Here is a 22399-nt window from a genome sequence, read left to right on the forward strand (position 1 = left end):
AGCTGAAGCATATTCAGGCAAAATTCCAGGTAGGTACCGCGCGGAGAAGGTTATGCGACCGTCATCGGTTATTGGGTCGACATCAAATCACATATCCACAATCAACCCACTTGGACCATGTTACCGGTCGTTCGGTCTTGTTATCGGTAATGAGAAGTTGTGCCCGGTAGTATAGCCGAATAGAAATAAAGTGCAGCTCCGTGAATAGCCTAGAGGCAGATATTATATCATGAACACTACCGCACACTATGAAGGGCAATTTAACTTAGCTTTTGTTTTTTTGTTTTTGCAGAAACCTGATGGAAAGCCGGTATTCCTGAAAGGTGGCGCGATGGACAACGCTTTGTTCTCGCTGACGGTGGCGCTGAGCCTGGTCGGTTTGGCCGGGATTGGAAAGCTGTTCTACGAGCTGAGCTACCCCAAGAAGGAATAGACTGGATCGGCGGAAGCAGGAAAGGGGACAGCTAGTAAATCTTTGTCCCCCAACCATCTATCTCGCTTCTAGCATGTACGTTCTGTAGGTCAAAAATTATTGTTCAAACGAGTGTTTCGCGATGCGCCATGTCATGTCAAAACAGTTCAAGCAGAGCGCAGGGCAACGGTATTGCATTTGTAGACGAAGAAGCTAATACGGGATGCACGATTAAACCATTGATTCCATGCAGCATTATGAAGAGCGTAAAAATGCACTATTGGCACTCCTCTCTCGGGTCATGTGAAGCAAGGAGCTGTTTTCGGGAGGGGTGGCGGTCGTGGTTTTTGGCGGTGTTCGGTGAGAGGTGATGATCAATAGTGGGTTTTAACCATGAGGAGCATGTGAACCACAACATGCCGTTGGATAGAGATCCTCGTGCATTTATCAGCAAATAAATATGGAGTTTGAGCAATAAGCGAACCGAATGTATATTGGAGACGCAACATCCGAACGAAAGTGACAGAGAGAAAACCGAACGTGGAATGGTTAGCAAATTTTCCAATCGGTTGTGCTGCTGCGATACTAATTGAAAAGCTCGAATTGATTTTTGACTGGTGATTTGGACCGCGCGGTGCGTTACGTTGGATCATGCGCAAAAGATGTATAGCAGAGCCCAGTCGGCCCAAAACGGAAACCGATTCATACCCGACTAGACAACCCAACCAATACCGATTATCCATTCACAAATCAAGCGAGTGAAGAGTGATATGAATGGAGCAGGATAAAATCACGAAAATATGCAGTATCGGTACGGTACTTACCTAAATTGACTATCGCCGGAGACAGAAACGATGCAACTGGCCGCACCGTATCGCGCCGCCAAATACATCGCGCGCCGCTAGCGCGCGGCATTAATTATTTAACTATTCGAACACTTGCTGGCGGCGCCGATATCGATTTGAAAGATCATCAGCATAATATTCAAACCACCCCTAGATACACTAGTTCGAAGTCTGAAGGGCACCCACGCCGCAAATCAAATCTTATCACCAGGATCAATGGCGATGGCAAGGGGCAGTGCTTCTTCGCCAGAACACGTGGTCAACGCGGTGTTCACGCTTGACCAGCACGCAGTCGCCTGTCACTCCAATTCGTATCCGCGCCATCGAATCGAAGCGTCGGAATCAGCCAAGAGCGATGCTAATGAGCGCGAGATGTTGCTGGATCTGCATCGGACGAATTTTCTTTGATAGATTGAACGATGCTTGAATGATAGCTCCTCTTCCTCCTCTCATTCCGCGGTTTTGCAGGACAACCATCCCATCGGTTGACGACGATAAATATGGATATGCTGAGGATATCCGTCAACTGAAATTACCTACATCCACGCGCGTTCCTGTCCCTGCGGGTCTTTTTTGTCCAAAGGAACTTTTGGTATAAAAACCATTGGTCAGTCCTTCATTAATCAACAGAAACGGCTAGTACACGGTTGCAGAAAGCCAGGCAGGCAGACCAGTAGGTAGTGTCGATTTTCTAGAGCACGCGGAGAATCACTAGAACAGGAAAATAAGGAATTATAGCAATATAAGTGTTGCTGCTGCTACTGCTCCTGTTGCTGCAACCCCTCGTACCAGACCGTTTAAAAACCCGTAGTGTTCGTTAGAAATTGAAACGAGCGTCGTAACAGTGAAAAATGTCTACTAGTGGTGTGCTACTTTTCACGGTGCTGCTGATGGGATATATCTTCTGGTCGCTCGCCCAACCGTTAGTGTGCACTCTGCTATCAATCGCATGACTGACCCATGGTGGTTCAGGCGGGCCCACAATCAATGGATTAATCTGGTTTTTCTCTCTACCATCATCGCATGTACGCATCCACCGCTCACCCGCTCGGTCGCAGGACAAACATACTACAAATCCGTTGCAAAATGACCCCAGCAGTACTGGACCCTCAACTGTGTAAATATGGTTCCCACATCAGCTACTGTAAGAAGTTGGCTTGCAAGCAGGTCCGTACACCAGTCCGGCATGAGCTTGTCCCCCTCCCGAACCGAAATAACCATCCATTTCGCATTTCTCCTGTAGGGTCCGGGACAACCGTGTGGCAACGATCGGGACTTGAAAGTCAAGTATGGCGAGTGCGCCGAAGGGCTCGATTGCTGTAACGGCAAGTGCCAAGGGTGCTATATGGACGAGTGCCACGGGGATTCGTGCAACCCGATGGTCATGAACCAGTTTATCAAACGTCACTACCGTGCGTCCTCCCCAGCCGATTCGCTGTACGCCGGAGTCATTTTCGATTACTTTAACCATTAAGCGACGATCACTTCTTCGCTTTGCTGCCAGGTGCTCACACCCCCTCCTACCCCCCCACCCCTACTCTACTACCCTAGCTAGCTGCTACTAAAAAAAAAAAACATACACGCACACTTATCGCCATTCCACTGGAACACCGAGTGAGCCGAAAACGGGAGAATACAGAATACAATGCGCCCCTCCCGGTCCCGGTTCGAACCGATGCTGGAACGAGGGCCGGATGTGTAGGGTGGTGTTGCAATGGTAGCCAATTCACGGACAGTCTCTGGATCGCGGCGGTGCCAATCTCACAATAAGATATATCAAACGAGCTACGGACGAATTTTACAACCCATTTTTTGTTGCTGACCGAAATCGCTGGACTCACGCGTGAGAAAACCGTGAGACGATCTCCACGACGCCATCTTTAGTCCTGCTTATGCACGATACGTTGCGGAGCGGCACGCTGTCCCAGCCGCCGTCCCCATTTGGTCATCATTCGCATTTTTTTTTTTTTGTATCGAAAGAAACAGAACGCTTGCCGTAAGGTTTTCATCGCTTCGCTTCTTTAATGCCAATTCATTGGCATAGCAGGCAGATCGGAAAGGAGGAGTGCGTGCGTCTAACGCCTGTAGACACGTGCGCTTGGCAGCAGTCGAGATGCAGTGTCTAGTGTCACCCGCGGTGGTTATCGTTTTGTTTTATTAGCCCACCCTCTTCCCACAAGTCCTTTTATAGGGTTGTTTCTTTTTGTCGTTTAATTGGCACTGACGACGCGATTCGCGGTTGTTTGTGTTTATACGGGTTGGGTAGTTTATCGGGTGTAATATTTTATCTGGTTGAGTTGTTAGCCGTTTTTCTTGCTCTTAAACGCGGTTTCCGACGGGGGTTTCCTCGCCTTTGCCGTATCGCTTACTCGCTTCCTAGCACATTCGATCGATCCTTTGCTCTTCCCTCTGCCGTTTTCTTGCTGTACTACTGACATTCTGGTTATTACTGGGCCAGCGACAGGGAGTACAACGCGACCGCTACCGAGCATCCGAGAGCTGACGGTGTCCCGGCCACCTACCACGTGCCTAGCGATTTGCCAGCCGTTTGCTGCGGATCCCAGTGCCCCGACTCGCCACATCCGGAGCGCGCCAGCCCGGCCTGCCCCGTAACCTGGCCCTGGAGACTATCTAGTTGCAATCAATGCTAAGCTATGGTGTATAGCTTCACGATTACGTTGACACGTGGTGGATTTGTGGTGTGCGTATCTCTCTCTCTCTCTTTCTCTCGTTCGGCGACGGGGCTGGGCAGGAACAGTGTCATGGACCGCGCGGCGGTGCTCTGCGTGCCAGTGCAATGCGTGTCGGCTTTTTCGTTCCGTTTGGCAGTGGCGGTGACCGAAACGAAAGAGCGCAGCAGAAGGCGAGCACCGCTTCCGCGATCCACCACCAACACGCGCGAAACCGGCTGCAGGAAAAGTGATGCGGAATTGGTTATGTCATTCGGACACGGACACACACACGCACACCGGGTGTTGAAAGGTTTTGTTTGGAAAAAAAAGAAAACGGAAACAAATGGAGAAAAAAAACGGGTTGTGGGCCCCCCAAAAAGTGGTTAGGGCAGGGCGCGGGCACTGACGGGAATGTGGCGGGTGGAGCAGAGTCACCGGGTTCCATATCGCGACCATCGGGCAGCAAACCGCAAAACACACACACACACACACACACGGCACACCGCGGACACCGCGCACATCTCGGTCTCGGTCTCGGTGTGGAGAAGCATCCCCCCGCGCTGGGGGTGCGCCCGGGAGTAACCAGTTCGAAAAACTAACTTTCTGCACAACATCCCCTAACATGCCCAGCTAAAGCCTTCCTCACGGTGTCACCTTCAATGGCCGTCGGAGTCCCCCGCCGCCAAATGCTGTTGCGCTCTGGAGCGTTTCTATCTCCTGCAGATTGGCCAGATTCGCGGGCAGCGCAACCCCGGTGGCATCAACGCTCTCTGGGATGCCGGGTGGGCGTGCGCCTGCGCATCGATCGCGACACCATCCAACCCTAAAACGCGACCTACGCTTTAATTGCGCAGTAGGCCGAAAGTGGTTCTTTAAACGAGCTCACCGCTTAAAATCTATTTGGTAGAAACATTTGGACAGGTACAGGTGGTGTTGGTCGGCGACAGGCGTTGCGTAAATATATATATAAAGTAGGATTGAAGCTTAAAGATAGATCGAGTAGAGAGAAATATGAGTCCATGTGGGTCGTATTCGTATCTGTTTTGTTTGCGTTTGTTTTTTTTTTCCTCTTTTTTTTTGGTTTTGTTTGTTTTTAACGTTTCATCTCCATTGGCCTTCGCCAACGTTCGCGGCGAATCCGTCAAATACTCTCCAGATGGCACGAACACTAAAAAAGAGTAATAAACCGGGTACGGGTGGATCTGTACTGTGAAAACGGATCGGCCAGGAAATCGGCGGGCATACCCGGGCTGCGACCGGGCAGGCCCGAAACCGGTGGGCGCCCCGCGGTGCTGGTGGGGCACCGGAAGCGCCGACACCGGCCGCGGGAAACCCGCAGGCACGGCCAGGCAACCAAATGGGGGTCCGACGCCGGCTCCTGAATCCGTCTCTCCGTGCACGGTGCCGGAGGAGATCCCTAAGCCTCCCACGCAATAACACGCTCCTTGCTTTAGGATAGCGGCAATCGATGGCAGTGATGGAAAAGGGAAACATCACGAAACGACGCGAAACACCCACGACAGCGCGGCGGCTGCCCCGAACCCAAAGCCAATCGCAACAGATCTCCCGCATTTGGACACCTGGGCTCCGCGCTGGCCATCCACTTTGCCTCCTCTTTCTCCTTGTTCTCCTGCTCTTCCTACCTTTCCTACTCTTTCACGCAAAATCATTAGCCTGGGATGCTGTCAGCTCGTTGACAAAGTTGGAGCGAAACGGTAAGGACGATGCGCGCGCGTTCATCTCGTTAACTTGGAATATTCATACTCTTGCATCTTGCAGGACGTCTTGAGCTTAAGCAATACATGATGTGGTATAGGGGGCAGAGCGTTACAAGCGTATAGATATCATCCCGAATATGACTTTCCAGCCTAGTCGCTTCTGATCACTTCGGATGGGCTGTAACAGAAAGAAAAGAAAAGATTAGACAGATTAATGTGCGACATCGGGTTCATCGAGACCAGCGCAGCGTCATATACCATACCTTTCTCCTCGCGTTCTGCTGCTCATTACCATTGATTGAAATTGTTTCGCGTGCTAATGGATCGTGAAAATACGCGCCATCTGAATAGCGCACTAGTCTCGCTTTCGTGTTTCGCTCTAGTTTGCTTGTACATAATCCCCAAATCTTATCGAACTCACTGATGCTGATCAGGTCTACAACTAGAGCTCAGATCTACTCAGAAAACACTCGTGTGAGTGTGTTTATTCCGTCGATCAATTTCGGGAGAGTTTGTGTATAGTTAGCTCAACTCTTGTGACAAACTGCGTTGCCTCCAACGTAGAAACGTTAACCGCAACGAGAATTGCTCACCAGCTTCCGGAGATGGCCCGTGCCCAATCGCCAGGGGAGATCGGCCAAGAAGACGCTCGACGTAACACAGCCAAAAACTTGATCACATAACATCTCATACATTCTTCTTTCTTTGCTATTCTCACAGTTGCCCAGGAAGTGTCAATACACATAATATATGTTTATATATACAGCATTAAACATAATGCATATAAATATATAGATATATCTGTTATCTGTACCATGCTCTTATTTCCATTGTGTAGGCCACACTGAAATAAGCGAAATCCTGAGAGCAGCCTGAGCGTCATCTCAAACCGGCACACAATGCCAGAAACAAGGATAACAGCACAACCAAACAAACCTTGGGCATTCTTCATACTTTGATCCAATTGTGAGAGTTTTTTTTTTGTACAACAAAAAAGAGTGGTTTCGTTTAGCAGTAAAAGGCAGTAATTTTATTGGAATTGGTTTTTGCAAATATCCCGTTCACCAACGACCAACCAACGCCCACCACTAACGGTGGGTGTGGTAGGGCAAGTACGGTGGGAAGGGCAGTTGGTGCAGGCAATATCAGTATGAAAAAAACAGTTGATAATGGGGCAAGAGGCATTCGCGCAAACACACATACACACATACACACATAAAAACACTCTTGCAAAAGGAGTAGCTGAGTGACTTTAACTGGCCCTGCTTTTGATATTGTTTTTCTTTATCGGTGCTCATTCTGAGCGATATCGAGAGCACTACTACCGAGAGTGAATGTTGGAAGCTTGAATTATCTGCGCTTCTATCCCACCCACTATCCCACATGTCCTCGTATTTTTTTATCTCTTTGTTTTGCTGTTTTTACTGTTTTCCTCTTTTTTCATTTCACAGAAATGATTCCGTATGCTTTCTAGTAGTTGCTGCTTTCTAGTAAATGCTTATACACACTCCGATTCCTATACTGTTACGCTAGCGGTACCAGGCATGTTCGTCAGGGGATTCAAAACACCGTTCCGTCGGGTTTTTAGCAGCGGGGATGAGGGTACTAATACTCTTCGCTTCGCTATTAACAGTTCTCTCCAACAGTCTCTAAACTATGCCACTGGATGTTGAGCGGCGCGTGTATTTCAATCGATGGCGCCACCCCCACCCCCTCTTTCAGGAGAGCTTAGTCGTTCAAGATGCTCTCAACTGTTTAAGCTGCACGCAACTGTTGCTGCTGCTACTGTGGCTATGCACACTCTCAAGTATTGGCATCACAGTTTGGCATCAGGTTTTTCGGGTATTTAGAAAATAGTGCTGTTGCAAGCAATAACCTGGGCTTCGTAACAGGCGCCTCTTGAGGACGTTGCAGTTTCAGCGTTCAGGTGTTCATGTTGACTTGTCTAAAAAAATCGTTCAATCATGCGATTTGGCTGCAAATGGAGTTACAATATTATGCTGGATACTGGATGGGTGCTCTCTTCTCGCTTGCCGTCCAAATCGTGCGGGATACTGAATGCCGTGGACTCTTCTCGCTTGCCGAGCAGTTAGCTTTCACAAACTTTCCCACATAACAACTCTCCCATCCCACCCCCTCCCCACAGGTATATAAAGTACCTTAACTAAAAGTGATGTCCCATCTTCACGCGACTTGCTGCATCCTCTTCACGCTTGCCTGGGTGGTCTCGGTCAAGTAGTAAATTTGTATGCAGGCACCCATACACTGCGGCCAGATACAAAAGGTACCGTTTTTGGTGACTCTGTCGATATATCTGTCTGCGACACGAGAGCCTTAAGCATCATTGGCAGACGGTACATATATATCTGCGTTTCAGCTCGCTGCAATCCAAAAAGAGCATTTCCAATAGAAGAATAAACGAACCGGGACTCGCCTGAATATACGACGCGCGTGCTTGAGTGTCTGTCGTCGTCGATGATTCAGCGAGATTGCGAGGCATTTCTGATCCATCGTTTGCCTAAAAGCTTGTTTCGTGATCTCGTCAGTGATCCGCTGCTCGTCGGCACCCTGGATTTTCTCTCTCTCTCTCTCTCTCTCTCTCTCTCTCTCTCTTTCTCTCTCTCTCTCTCTATCTCTTGTGCAAGAGTGTTGATCAATGTCGTCCCGATGGCGCAGGAACATAGCGCGCAAAGCGCATCCACCACCATCCGCCGCTTCCGCAACTGCTTGATAATCCAGAGATCGAGGGCAAAGGGGAAGCGAGACAGCCACTAGGAGCCGCCAAGTACTGCTGCTAGTAGGCAAAGCAATCCACTATTTGTCATCGGCGTAGACGACATCGAACTCCAAAAGCAGGTCCCCCCGGGGGCAGCAGGTGCCGAGATTGCATGAAACATCTTCGAAACATCATCATCCTCGTCATCATCAGCCTCATCGATCGATCTCTTGTCTTGCACCGCAGTTTCAGTAGGCGGTACAGCATAGTCCGCGATCGAAAGGATCAGAGCTCAGAGTGTCCACTGGAATACTTCGGAATACACCAGGTAATTTAATCATTTACCCCCCCCCCCCCCTGCTTTCCTCTCTTCCTGTCCATCCACTCTCCCTCTGAATGATTCAAAAACATGTTACCGAGAACAAAACCTTCGTTCGCCGTTACCTCCAATGATAATGGGTATCATTCCATCTTGCGTTACTTTGTTCCATCATGGGTCTCCTTTCAGATTACCAGCTAGCTCCGGGGGCAAACCTTCCATCTTCACATGGTTAACATGAAATTGTGTCGCTTGTACAAACATTTCTAGCGGCTGCCATACGTGGTCACACAATAGCACGGATGTTGTGCCCGTCTAAACTTGCCAGCTGTTCAATTGATAGAACCAAGGATTAATGCGCTTACCATCAAAATTTGACCGCGCGCCTTCGTGTAGTGTTAGAGGCATGTCTCTTTATGGTTGCGATATGGTAAATCAATTTGCTAGCTAGGTGCAGCAGTGTGGTCATGTCGCTTTACTACAAGATGATTGTTAATAGAGAAGCACAGATTCCTTTAGGATATAGGACGGTCCGCCAGTTGAGCAATTCTGTGGTATCTCTCATCTGCAAGAAACAATTTGCCTTTTGTCCCATTGGTTTTGTACATGATACAGCCTACCGGTAAATGAAACGCAATGCTCCTTTTTCCGTGCTCATGCTACAATGATTAACAGCCCAATTCTACTTTGACTAGGATGCGTTGGAGCAACTTAGCACACAGGGTGTCGCCTCCATTGCAAACGATTCCTCCGTTGCGTAGTGGTTAAGAGCCGTCATTCGTTTTCGTGTTTTCCTTTTGTCTTTGTTTGGCCATCACATGTGCTATAACCGCATACCTTCCGTTACAAGTGTAAGGATATGAAAGAGACAGAAACTGGAAAAAAGAGTTGCCCACAGCAAGCTGATAGGTATTTGGTAGTTTTCGCAGATACATTTACCCAGGGATGATGTTACCAGCTTTGTACAAACCTACACACTCACTCTCTTTAATTCTCTCTTTCGACGTAGCTTATTGGTTTCAATGCCGGGAAGCTCCAAAGAATGACAAAAAAAACGCAATTCACAGTGATGAACGAATAGAAGATTGATTAGAGTACACACTACAGAAACTATGAAAGAAGCACCATATTCTGCTAATCGTAATCAAAACATTGCATTGTGCTGTAAAAGCCAAAGTCAAATGTAAGTTAAACAGGTATTTTATGGCCGAGTTCCAAGCACCAATAGTTCACACATCGAGTAACATAAGGCAACATGTTCTGTGAATGGTACTAATCAATAGTAAGTCTGAAATAAACAAGCAGTTATTGGGTAACAAAATATGATAGCATAGTCCCCTGGCATTAGATATTGCTGGTGAAATTAATAGCATCGGAAGATCAACTTCTAGCTCCATAGGATGAAATTAGCAAATTGTGCCACTCGATAGTAAACCAGAGTACACGTTGTATGATATGTTCCGATTATGCACGATCAACCCGTGCACGTTTCCATTCTAAATACTAAAGCGAGCAGGAAACATAAATACAATAACAAAAAGAATGTGTGAAGAGAGGTTCAACATTACAGTTAAACATTCAACAGGCAATCGTTACTCGTTCGATGTATGCGGGTGGCGTGTAGCGGTGAGGTAGAGGATTTCTATACATGCAAGGCACGTATAGTGACACTCCCAACAGTTCTACAGCCCATCAACGCACTATGTGCGGATAGTCGATCTCGATACTAGTTATTTTGCTAAAAATAATGAATGCATATGGATTCAAATATATGTTAATGCCTGCACTGTACATTATTATACAGCAATACACCGCGCACAATGAGAGACAGCTCGATAGCAATAACGAGGCTAATGGGCCTGAAAACTCATTATCTCGCTCCCTGGGAAGATCATCATCATGCAACACAAAACAACTACCAGTGTAAGTATGGTGTACCGATTAAAATGCAGTTACTAGCTGCGCACGTTCGTAGATAACTACACATGAATTCCTTTCCTTAAGAATGTTTCAAATAAAAATCGCTATAGGAAGCTTGTGTTGAAAATAATCGAATCCTTGTGGAAATATTCTCAACTTCCGTTGAAGCGCCATCCGTAAAAAATGGTAATCACAAATGAACCAAAATGGTAGATAAGCCAAAAGCACGAGTTTAAGAGTGCATTACTGCATCGTGCATCCTTCGTTGAACAAAACGTAGCAATATGATCATAGCGATCCACGATCATAATTGCTATGACAGCAGAGCAGAAATCTCATGCTGACTCATCTGCAAATACACATAATTTCATATAATGAGCTTAAAATTAAAATGTTCCTAGACAGCATTGATATAAAAAACAATTTAAAAGACATAATAAATACGCACCAAAGGCTGAACAGAGATCATGTTCAGACAAGTGTCCTGCCAAAAAAGGCGAGCTCCAGCAAGTTTAGGTTGATTGGTAGTGGTCGCGTAATTTTCTCTTTGTTGCACTGCAAGTACGAAACTAATAATACAAAGCAAGTGTTACATCGAATACACAGATAAAGGAAGTGTGTGTAGAGTGCGACGTTGTCTGTTGACGACTTGATTTCACTTCTATTGCTTACAGCAAGGATGGAGGAGAAAAGAAGAAGAAGGCAAGGAAGGAAGGGAGAGGGATTCAAAATACGCAATATAAATAGGATTTTATTTTCACTGCGTCATAGCGTTCAGCACGGTTTTACAGCTGAGGATTCTCATCATACGTGGATAGAGACCCCCCACTATCTCACTACATTTTCTATTGGTTTAATGAACGCCAGCACACGCACACATCAGTGAGAGAGGTTTCGAAATCGTTCTTTTTTCATCTAAAAGCTATTGTTTCCAAATAAACGATAATTTTCTGCCAATTCGACATTGATCTAGGGCTACTTTGTATAGCAGTAGTCAGCCTGTTTGATATGATTCTTGCTTCAGCCAAACTCATATTAACAATCAACGAAATCAACAATATTAGAAACTTCGAGCCTACTTTCAACGGTGTATAGCTATCCGCTCTCGAGCAATGCATTCAAGCTCAGCTGTTTGCTTTGTTGTCACGTCCGCACAGATTTCCCTAGCAAACGAACGCTCTCACGCACCTAGCTACACTTCCTGCTACGTCGCAAAAGTTGCCCCAGAACTGCCCTCGACGGCCCCCTCCCCCCCATACATACCTATTCACCATTGCAGGCACTACGGATTGACCAGCAGCAGCAACAGTATAACTCATAATTGCTAGTAAACTGGTTGGTAACTGCTAGTGACAAACTGGTTTCCAGTTATGAGGCACGAAAAACGTTACTCGTGAAACGTAATAACAGCGCTCGACACGACGACCACACTCTACCCTGTGCGCTGTTGTCGACCTTTCTCGGTGGACGCCTGACAAGACACTCGTGCTGCTGCTGGTGTGGAAAGGACGATGATCTGGCTACCCTTTGTTAAATACCAACCGCTCGGGAGCGGAGAGAGCGAATGGACCTGAATCTTGAGAGACTGTTCGCGCACCACACGCAACGGTTTGCTGCTCTTTCCCTTTTACGCACATGACATTCGCGAGCCCCGTCTCGTTCCCGCACAGCATGCTTCCAGAACCATCCATCGCATGCGAGAGAGAGATCACCATGGCGCTCTCTCGGAAAAGTGGTTTATTATTTTGTTCAACTGGTTGTTGGTGTGTGTGTGTGTAAATGTTTGTCATCGTGAATGCAACGATTAAATTAGATTTCTGGTATTCCGCATTAACTTTATAAACCAGAAAATAATACTGGCGACCGTGGCCTATATGAAATATATATTATTTAATGTGAAAGTAACTACTACTACGCATGGGACATAGTTGCCATGTATAAAGCGAGATGCAGCATTATTGCCGTCATTATTAAGGTCAGCTATCTGCTGAGAAACAAACAATGTGCAACACACAAACATTGTCGGATGGTACGATGCCCTGGAGGGGCCTCGGACGGTCACATTGCCATACAAAATGACACACACTTATGGAACCGATTGCACACAGTCTGGTTATATGGGCCCAGGTTAAAATTATTTACATCAGCAGACAGCAGCATGAACCGTGAACGTGGCGTCGTTCGCTACGTGGTGTGCATCTGTGCGATAGCGCGTTTGTTTTCATTGCCAGCTGATGCGTAGACGACAAAGAAAACGGCAACGACCACATCGGTCAAATGGACTATTGTGTGTCACCACTACTACAGCAAAACGCAACTTAACACGTAGAAAGACGTGCCCCGTTGCGCACCCTTCCCTTCTGTATGGAGCAGCCGATTTTTTGTTTCTGTAAAGAATTTTTCACATGTTTCTTTCCTTCGAAAATACGTGCCACAACAAGCACGTTAGCGGGCAGTGTTTAGTTTTTTTTTACTAAACGCTATGGGCTCAACAAAGAGGTAGCTTCTGTATTCTTCTCTCGTAACATTATATAATGCTCTGGCACTGTTGCTGCCGTTGCTGCTGCTGCTGCCGATGGAGATGCTGTCGATACTGCAGCCAGACCGCGTGCACCTTGTATCAAAAATGCCTTATGACATGGCATAGTTCATTAAAAATTTCTGAAACCGATAGGAAAGCATTACATTCGGTACCCGCATTCGCATCGCACCGCATCGATGGGTCAATCGATTCAAACACTCCACACTCACCTTCACGGGGGGCATCGCATTGGTGAGTGTCAGGCCCACGCTCCGGAGCGCGACCGTTGGCAGGAAGTCGGTAGTGTAGAGCCGCTGCAGCCCGTGCGTGGTGAGCAGCACCGCTACATTGTGCTTTAGCCGCTCCTGCTCGTACTTAATTAGCTCCCCGACGGTGCCCAGGCCAAGGCCGGCATAGCTCGCGTCCGCCAGCACATCCGTCAGCGTCTGCACATCGCCAAAGCCGAGATTAACCCCCTGGCCGGCGAGGGGATGCACACGATGGGCGGCATCACTAGACGGGGAGGAAACACAGAATGGAAAGGGAAACGAACAGTTCCAGACGCTACTCGTGAGGAGGGGAGATTCCCTCGCGCAACGCAAACGCAAACGATCGTTACCCAATCAAGCATACGCCCTGACCCACGTAGGTGCTAGTGTGGCCCAGTCCGAGCGGAAAGGCGGCACGAGATTTCTCCACCTCCGACATCACGGCGGGCGCTGGCTCGAACCGCTGGCCGGACGACTGTTTGATCAGCGAATGCACGTTCGATAATACCTGATCGACGAAGGTGCTCCGTGCCACTGGTTTGCTCTGCGAAGAGAAAGTGGGAGTGTATGGGAATTAGAAGCGAAATTTGTCAGCAAAAGGAAGCTAGGATCTAGAGCGCATGGATCCAACTTACGAAGGCAGCATTGACAGCGGCCACGAACGCGTCACCGTCGAGCTGGAGTAACCGCTTCGCCTCAGCCACACTGGTCGACCAGACTAGCGAGCTCATCCGGTCGTTCAGTGGCAGCAGGGCGATCGGTCCGGTCGGCAGAAAGCGCTGCCAGGCGGTCACATTGTCAACGGGCGAATCGCTGGCCAGTTGGAGTGTTGCCACCACTCCCATCTGATTGTATGCGATGGTGAAATTCTGTACGCCCATCTGCTTGCGCACCAGCGAGTTGTAGCCGTCGGCTCCGACCTGGAAGACAGAACAGAATGGGAGGAGGAGGCAGGGATAGAATAAGTGGACTAAGAAGTAAGCAAGGTGCGGGGGATACAGGGCAGGGAGCACACCCGCGATAAAACACGCTAGAACCGCGAACCCAGAAGCAGAGTAGGCAGCAGCAGCAGCATAAAAATAACCTCGTACCGTTGCATCCCTAGAACGTCTGTGCAAAGAGGAGAGCGGAGGAGAGAGGTATTAATTATGGCGTGGCCCAGTACATGGTGTGTCACCGCGCGTCCACCGATGATCGACAGCCGAGGCGGAACGAACGGGTGCAATGGGCCACTTCACGGTGGAATCTCTCGCGGTGTCTAGTTTACGGGCACTAATCAGCCGTGTGGGGGTGGTAGGGTGCTGTCTCTTCGGATATCCAGCAAGATCGCGCTACCCTACTACCTACCGGATTAACACCTCCGCCGGTCTGGTGCGCTGTGCTACTGGACTTACGAGGAATTTAGCAAATTCGAAACACCGAGCGCGCCTCACATTCGTTTACAGCATTTGCTATTGAGCCTGGAGAACGGGAATTCCTCCAAACAATGGAAAAGAAATGGCTAACAATGTCAGTCATGTGCGTCTGCAAAAGGTGAGCATTGCCTGAAGGGGCAAAACCAACATAGGCGTCATGAATCGTCCCTGCTGACCCCCCTCTAACACGAAACCTTTCTTCTGCATGATTGGGCTGCCCCAACCATTCATAAGTTCTTGAGCTGTGATCAATAAGACCAATTGTACGGCAGGCAAATTAGCCTGTTATTGAATAAAATGACGAAAAGTCAAAGACTAGTTGACCCATCGTCTCCTTTTTTCTCCAATATCACTTCAGCCACTTTCTTCCCATGTCTTCTTTCTTTTTTGTCTGTCTTTCTGTCTCTCTCTCTCTCTCTCTCTCTCTCTTTCTCTCTCTTTCTTTTTCTCTGCTATTCTATCTCTCCCGTTTGTCATCAAAGACATGCTCCTCGATGGTGGCCTTCCTCTTATTTCTTTTCCCGGCTACCACCGCCGTGATACTCTCACGCTTCAACCCATGTTCACCCCTCACCCAACCAGCACGCAAAGCATCTTCCTCTTCCCAGGATCGTCCATGCGCGTGGCGCGCACCCCTAAGTGGTGCTCACTTTTTAGCGTTATTATAACGCGCACGAGTCGTGATTCGCACCCCCCACAGACACATACACATTCATACGCACGAAACGGTGTTCGGTAGCAGCTCACTTATTCACGCGATCATTCGACACTCTGGCCACTGGTGGTGTGCATCATCAGCAGGCGCAGGCGCGCGAGCACGGCCCCATCGCCACCTTGCTACCTTGCTACCTGACAGCATGCCAGCTCGTCTGTGCTCGCTCGCCTTTTGTCCAGCCTGGCTGACGCACGCACGCACGGGAATCCGGTGGCACGGCGGGTGGACCGCATGATGGTGGCAAACGGTGTCGGTGGTAGCGGTGTGGCCGTGCCGTTCTGTAGTGTTTTAGGCAAAAAAAAACGCACGCTAGAACCGTCGCGTCGCGGCTCACACACGCTTGCAAAGGGTATAGGTAGAGTTGTGTCCAAGCGGAGAGGATGCGCGCCAACGCGCGATCGGGCCACGATCTCCATTGGAACCGGGGTTCGTACACATGCGAGGGCGAAACCAGCACTCAGTTAGAGCGCGGCGTTTCGGTGCACTGGAGGTGTGGTGAACAACACATACGTGTGTGCAAGTGGCCTGCACCTTGCGAGACACACCAGCAAGCGTTTAGTTCTAGCCGGCGCTAGCTCGGTGCTTTCTGCTACGCCTACCCACCCCTGAGTGAGCCGCGAAGTGTGTTTGGATGAGCTTCTCTTCGCCGCCTCTCAAGTGTTTTGCACCCGCCTAAGTGCATCCCAGTCCTAGGGCACGTTCGTATTGTTTCTTGCATTCCTTACTCCTTGCTCTCCACCGGCTGACTCTCCACCGGAATTCACACAACCGAGAACCGAGTGGACTCCAGGACATTCTCGATTGTGGTTGGTACTTCGTGTATAACACAGGAGGAAATAGGAAAGGAATTGTCGCTTGTTAGTGAGTGCGACATTCAAAACAAGGGCACGCCCAAGGTGAGACTCCACTAGCGCGAAAGGGGTTCGCGAAACTCCTCTCTGTGTGAAAAAGGATAAATGAACACAACGCAACAATCAAAGCGCCTACCAATCAGCTAGCTAGCCTATCGCCCTTATGCAATTATGCAACATCGATCCCTCATACCATCTGCCAGCGCCTCGTCAATGGCGAATGAATCCGAATGGTCGGGCGTGGGTTTCATCTATGAGCCGACCCCCCTCCCAAAAACGGATACGGGGCGCCACAGCACAACGGGGGGGACGAAAGACGAAACACTCGCCAGCAGCTAATTAGGGGGCGCAAAATGGATGGATTGTTTACGAATTCCAATCCATCGGTCGAGGCAGGGAGGATCATATCCGGCGCTGGCGATGGTGGTTAGTCCAGGAGGGATGTGCTCCCTCATCCACGCAGGCTGATTAGATCCGCGCGCAAATGAATCCGAATACAGGTTGTACAAGACGATCTCCTTGTTCGTCGCCGCCAGTCATCTTTACAGGCAGCATCACATCAAGCTGGGCGGCTACACTGCTTCCTACGTGTGGTTGCTACGAGTAAAGGAAACGCAGTTCAATAATGGAGCTTGTTTGGTTGAAACTGCCGGTTGTTTGAACGTTAATGTCCTGTGTCCACGGTGTTTGGCAGCGGTTTTCGCGTGCGCTAAGCGGTTTCGCGTGCGGCTCACGAGGGGTGGGGGATGGGGGGTGTGCTGGTATTTGTTATGCAACCCTCCCAAACCCTCCAAACCACATGTTTAGTCTCTCGGTAGCACTGCCAGGTCGGGCAAAATTTGTCTAACATAAACAAACGCAGCGCCCTGTGTTCTGATGATCATATCCGGGCGCGCGGAAAAATCCATCAGAGTTGCGATAGGTGGGGATAGAGGGGGAGGAGGAGGGGGGTAGCTATTTAGCGCAGGATGTCGACGACGTCGAACAGCAGCAAGGGGAAAGACGTAGCGACGCTACATGCGTCGTTAGCGGATAGCGCTTGGCACTAGCTCTTGGTGAACCTCGAGATTGTCTTTCCAGTTAGTTCATCCCGTTAATCGATTGGCTAAAATGGCGTTCAATGATGTTATAAGTGCCTCCACTACCCTTACACTTAACAGCTTTGGAAAACAGCTTCTTCTTCTTCTTTCAGGGCCGAGTGGAGAGTCCTTCGGTGCTCGATTGGGAACCACTTCCGGCTGACGATCGAACGATGTGAACACCATCAAAATGGATGCGGTGCGGTTTTCTATCATTGTACGTTAGGGGCGTTGCGGCATTGCACCTATATAGCGCAAGAAAAAAAGGTCCCACTGATCCTGTATTATGCGTGTTTTGCGGCTTTTCGTCGTTTTGCAGGAGAATGAAATGCGCTGGGAAGATGAGTATCGGATGTACTACCAGGAGGCACACGACGGCGGCAGCGATCTTACCGACAGTGCCGATCGGCTTCGGCTGAGCATCTCCAGCGAGAGCGATGTCGGTGGGGTGGAGATTTCGTCACCAAACGCACCGCACGAACTCGGTCCGGATTGTGATGCGCATGAGGAAATCTGGAGCCGGACAGACATCGAGACCGCCCTACGGGAGCTACCGGAAGGTGAAAGGATAGCGGAGTTGCTGTGCGGCGCTACCGTCGTGATGACAGCTGGCGAGCTGCTGGCTGAATTTGGTGGTGCACAGCTCGCCACACTGCTGCTCCTCGCCGTGTGGTACGGCAAGCAGGACCTGCTGCGGAAGGTGCTCACTCACGAAGACGTCGAGGTTGATGCGACGGATGGTGCCGGTCGATCTGCCCTGCACCTAGCCTGCTACGTCGGCAGCTACACTATGACCGAGCTGTTGCTGCAACACGACAGCAACCCACAACAGTGGGACCGTGGCCGTGTTGCCACACCGTTGCACTGTGCCGCTAGGTAAGAAGATTGCCAGCCAGTCCTGCCCAGTCTAACGGACATCATTTTTCCTTATCTTCCGCAAAACTACAGCTGCGGTAGCCTGGAATGCGTGACACTGCTGCTGGCCCGAAACGTGGACATCAATGCTGGCATCGAGCAGCACTCGGCACTGCACTACGCGGTGATGCGCAACAGCAAGCGGTGTGTCGAGTATCTGCTGCAGCACGGTGCCAACCCGAACACACCGCAGGTGTACACACAGACGCCACTGCACGTGGCCGCCGCCCTCGGGTACGCCGACTGTATGGCGCTCCTGCTAGCCCACGGGGCCGACGCGCGGTCCCAGTTTGGTCAGAAGAAAATCACCGCCCTCCACCTGGCGGCCTCGGAGAACTATCTCGAGTGCGTAAAGCTGCTGGTGACGGCCGGTGCGAACATTAATGCTCGCAATCGGGACCAGCAAACGCCCCTACACCTGGCCTGCCTGTCCCAGTGCCACGAGACGGTTACCTATCTGATCGCCCAGCATGCGGACGTCCACGCGGTGTACCGGGACGGGCGGACGGCCCTGCACGCTTCGATAGTGAAGGAGTCACGCTTCTGGGACTGCACGCTCAGCCTGCTGAAGGCCAAGGTGGACGTGAACCGGGCGGACAACTTTGGCTACACTCCGCTGCACATAGCGGCACTGAACGAGTTCAGCACCTGCGTTTACATGCTGATCGAGTTCGGGGCGGACATTACGGCACGCACCAACGGTGGGGTATCGGCCCTCTCGTTCATCATACGCCGGACACCGGAGATCATACCGAAGTACATCGCGAAGCTAGACGCGGCGATCAGCGTCAACAGTATCCACGAGATCGGCGATGTCGACTGCGAGATACGGCTCGACTTTCGGCCACTGGTGCCGAACAACGATCGGGGCGAAACCGAGCTGCTGCTGGCGTTCATCGAGGTCGGCCAGCGGCGCATCCTGAAGCACCCGTTGTGTGAAACGTTTCTGCTGCTCAAGTGGCGCCGCATCCGGAAGTTTTTCATCTTCAGCCTCTTCTACCACGGCCTGTTTGTGCTGCTGTTCACGGCCTACGTGCTCGGCGTTTACGTGGAGGGCTGCCGAACGAATGTATGTCAGGCGCCGTCGTACGTGCCACCAATCGGTTACGTGATCATCCTGTTCAATCTGGTGCTGCTCACGAAGGAGGTGTTCCAGATGATGCATGGATTCGTCAGCTACATACGGTACTGGGAAAACTGGCTGCAGTGGAGCATCGTCATCGGGATCTTCCTGTGCACGGTGAGACGGCTTGGGTGTGTCGCGTGCGGCCCCCAAAATTACGCTCTAGCATATAATCGACTTAATGGGTGCCTATGTCCATGCCTTCTACTTTTTCTTTTCCTTCACCTCAACCCTCCCACTCTTCCTTCATCTCTCTGCCACAAAATAGCACAACGCGCTCGGTGACATCAACTCCGTCGTGGTGTGGCAGCACCACGTGGCGGCGGTCGTGATTTTCCTTGCCTGGCTCGAGCTCATGATGCTCGTCGGCCGATTTCCCATTTTCGGGCTCTACGTCCAAATGTTCACGACAGGTAAGCGTGGTGAAGCGAGAGGGGGTATACGGCCACGTGTTATGCGCTACAACATAATATCACTAATAGAACCCCCCACACAAACGGTCACGGTTGCTCACCGTTAACTCACTTACAGTCGCGGTCAACTTCTCCAAGTTCCTGATGGCCTACTGCTGCCTGCTGGTAGCGTTCGGTTTGAGCTTTTGCGTCCTGTTTCCAAACCACATCGCCTTCAAGGGGATTCCCCGCTCGCTGCTGAAAACCATCGTCATGATGGCCGGCGAGCTGGAGTTCGAGGACATTTTCTATGGAGAAAATCTCAAAATCGAGTACCCCGCGACGGCACACGGCATGTTTCTCGCATTCGTGCTGCTGGTCACAGTGATTCTGACCAACCTGCTGGTCGGTCTGGCGGTCAGCGACATTCAGGGGCTGCAGCAATCGGCTGGACTCGACCGTTTGTCCCGGCAGGCGGAGCTGATATCGCGGCTGGAGAGCCTCATGTTCTCGAAGCTGCTGCGCAAAGCTCCAATCCGGATATGGGCCATCTTTCAAAAGATCGCGCTCCTGAAAACATCACGCTGCCGGCTGCACTTCCGCGTCAAACCGAACGATCCGCGGGAAAAGAGGGTAGGTGTTATGTGTGTGTGTGTGTGTGCAATTGAGCTTGAGGGCGGCCAGCTTCCCCCCACAGTGTTCTCACAGTCTCGTGCGTGCGTTCGTGCACTTGCAGATTCCGAGGGAGCTGATCACCTCGATCTACCAGCTGGTGGCCGAGCGGCGCGAACGGAATCAGTCCATGCGAAGAAATCGAACCTACCGCAACATGGAGACGTTCAACAATTTGCTGAGCGACGATGGTCTCGTCACCCTGCGCCGGAAGCAGCTTAAAACGATCGACAAAAACCGAACCCTCTCAGGCAACCATTACGGTGGGGGCATGCGTCCGGACACGATGCCTGCCACCTCCCTGAACCAACGTCCCGGCTCGTCAACTGCGCTCGAGGAAACGCAAAAGATCATTCTGAAGCGACTGGACGCACTGAGGGAAGACCTCGAGGTGGTGAAGAATAGAATAAAGATGATGTGAAACATAACGCGTGTGGTTCGGTACATACCAGCAGCTCGCACGTGAGCACTTCCCCATTCGTCAGCTGCACGGTGCTCCGTTCCGCGCCGTCCCGCACGAGTTTACAATCGGCCAGCTTGGCTGAGTAGCGGATCTCGACGTTGGGCACCGTCTCGAGCTGACGGTAGACGCTGGCCAGCAGCACATCGTTCTCCACGATCCAGGAGATGTTATCCGAAAAGTCGTCATAGTTAAACGTGATCAGAGCATCCGAGCAGGCGTCCCACACCTGCATCTTCAGCACTGGTTTAATGCGGGTACGTTCGATCTCCTCCCACGCACCGATCCGCTTCATCAACCGGTGAGCGTTCTTGTTGATTGCCGACACCCGATTGCTGTACTGTTCGGTTGATGGTTGCTTGAAGCCACCGGCGGCCTCCAGCAGCAGCACCCGCTTGTCCTGCAGCCGGCTGGTTTTGCCTACAGGGAGAGAGAGAGAGTGGTAGAGCAAAATTAATACACATCACACCGCGTAGAACAGCAGAGAGCGAGAGTTTCGCGGGCGTTGCAATCGAGGATTACCCAACGAGCAGGCAAGTGCTGTGCCGACCATTCCGCCACCGACGATGATGATGTCGTAGTGTTGTTGCTGATGCTGCTGTGTTCTTTTATTGGGCTCGCTGGTCGTGGACAGGTTTCGCCATGGTACCGCACTCTGCCCAAACCGACCAACGCCCGCCTGAAGAAGTACTTTCCGCAGCGCCCGGTTCATGGTTTTTGCTGCGATCGAACACCGCGGCCGGTCGACAACTAATTGCGTGACGTTTTGTTTGGAAACAAGGTTGATCGCAGTTTCGTAACGTTGCTTCCAAAACAAACCACTGGCCGGTATGGCAACATCAACCGGTGTTGATTAAAAGAAAGCAAATCTCCTAAAAATTCTCACTACAGTGGTTCGAAATATTCCGTGTTATTGTTGATGATAACATCAAGCGCGCTTCAACTTGAAACAAGCTTCATTATATCTGGCCAAGAATATGGGGAAAAAATGATTAACTACTGCCGTTGGTCGCCAAAGTTGGTGTTTTCTGGTGCAAAAGCTCAAATTATAATTGTGATGGTTAAGAATTATTTTCCGTTGATTGAATTAATGTAATTGCGCTTGTTTTTGGCCACACGCGCTGTTCACAGAAGTTGCACGACATCGAAAAATCTCGAGCAGTACTCGAGCTCGAGTAACGTTGGCATCATAACACAAGGAAAGCAGAAACTCCGAAAGCGACCGATAAAGCCTGCCACACACAGCACGCGTTACTTGCAACAGTTGCGGCCGATTTGTGATTTTCTACCAAATCCGTCGCATCTGCCGCAAGTAACGCGTGCTATGTGTGACAGACTTAAGCGCCAGAAGGGCCAAATAAGCGACCGCCAGACGAGGGCGCGAT

General features: G+C 50.3%; 4 protein-coding genes across 4 annotated transcripts in view; 3 read left to right on the forward strand and 1 right to left on the reverse strand.

Moving 5' to 3' along the window:
• LOC125952851 (cytochrome c oxidase subunit 7A, mitochondrial-like) overlaps positions 1-522 on the forward strand; it is a 923-nt gene extending 401 nt beyond the window's left edge. The window contains exons 2-3 of the mRNA XM_049682589.1: positions 1-29; positions 293-522. The exon at positions 1-29 is cut by the window's left edge and continues 88 nt beyond it. Of these exons, the coding sequence (XP_049538546.1) occupies positions 1-29; positions 293-433 (170 nt within the window). The 3' untranslated portion in view covers positions 434-522. The remainder of the gene's footprint in view (positions 30-292) is intronic.
• Positions 523-2039: 1517 nt separating this feature from the next.
• Positions 2040-2731, forward strand: LOC125956767 (neuroparsin-A-like). The gene is made up of 3 exons (XM_049688993.1): positions 2040-2179; positions 2316-2424; positions 2501-2731. Exons 1-3 carry the CDS (start codon positions 2109-2111, stop codon positions 2729-2731), a joined length of 411 nt encoding a protein of 136 aa, XP_049544950.1. The 5' UTR covers positions 2040-2108.
• A 5492-nt stretch (positions 2732-8223) lies between these two features.
• Positions 8224-22130, reverse strand: LOC125952465 (ubiquinone biosynthesis monooxygenase COQ6, mitochondrial). The gene is made up of 8 exons (XM_049681936.1): positions 21537-22130; positions 21004-21434; positions 14028-14312; positions 13743-13936; positions 13354-13636; positions 11866-13263; positions 11051-11171; positions 8224-10951 (listed from the first exon to the last, which is right to left on the reverse strand). The coding sequence occupies exons 1-6, from the start codon at positions 21724-21726 to the stop codon at positions 13234-13236; spliced, it is 1413 nt and encodes a 470-aa protein (XP_049537893.1). The 5' UTR covers positions 21727-22130; the 3' UTR covers positions 8224-10951; positions 11051-11171; positions 11866-13233.
• Positions 16278-20859, forward strand: LOC125952888 (transient receptor potential channel pyrexia). The gene is made up of 8 exons (XM_049682651.1): positions 16278-16418; positions 17566-17669; positions 17772-18328; positions 18401-19607; positions 19759-19903; positions 20022-20515; positions 20619-20750; positions 20806-20859. Exons 2-8 carry the CDS (start codon positions 17643-17645, stop codon positions 20857-20859), a joined length of 2616 nt encoding a protein of 871 aa, XP_049538608.1. The 5' UTR covers positions 16278-16418; positions 17566-17642.
• Positions 22131-22399: the final 269 nt, after the last annotated feature.

Source organism: Anopheles darlingi, chromosome X (genome assembly GCF_943734745.1).
Source record: "Anopheles darlingi chromosome X, idAnoDarlMG_H_01, whole genome shotgun sequence".
Lineage (NCBI taxonomy): Eukaryota > Metazoa > Arthropoda > Insecta > Diptera > Culicidae > Anopheles > Anopheles darlingi.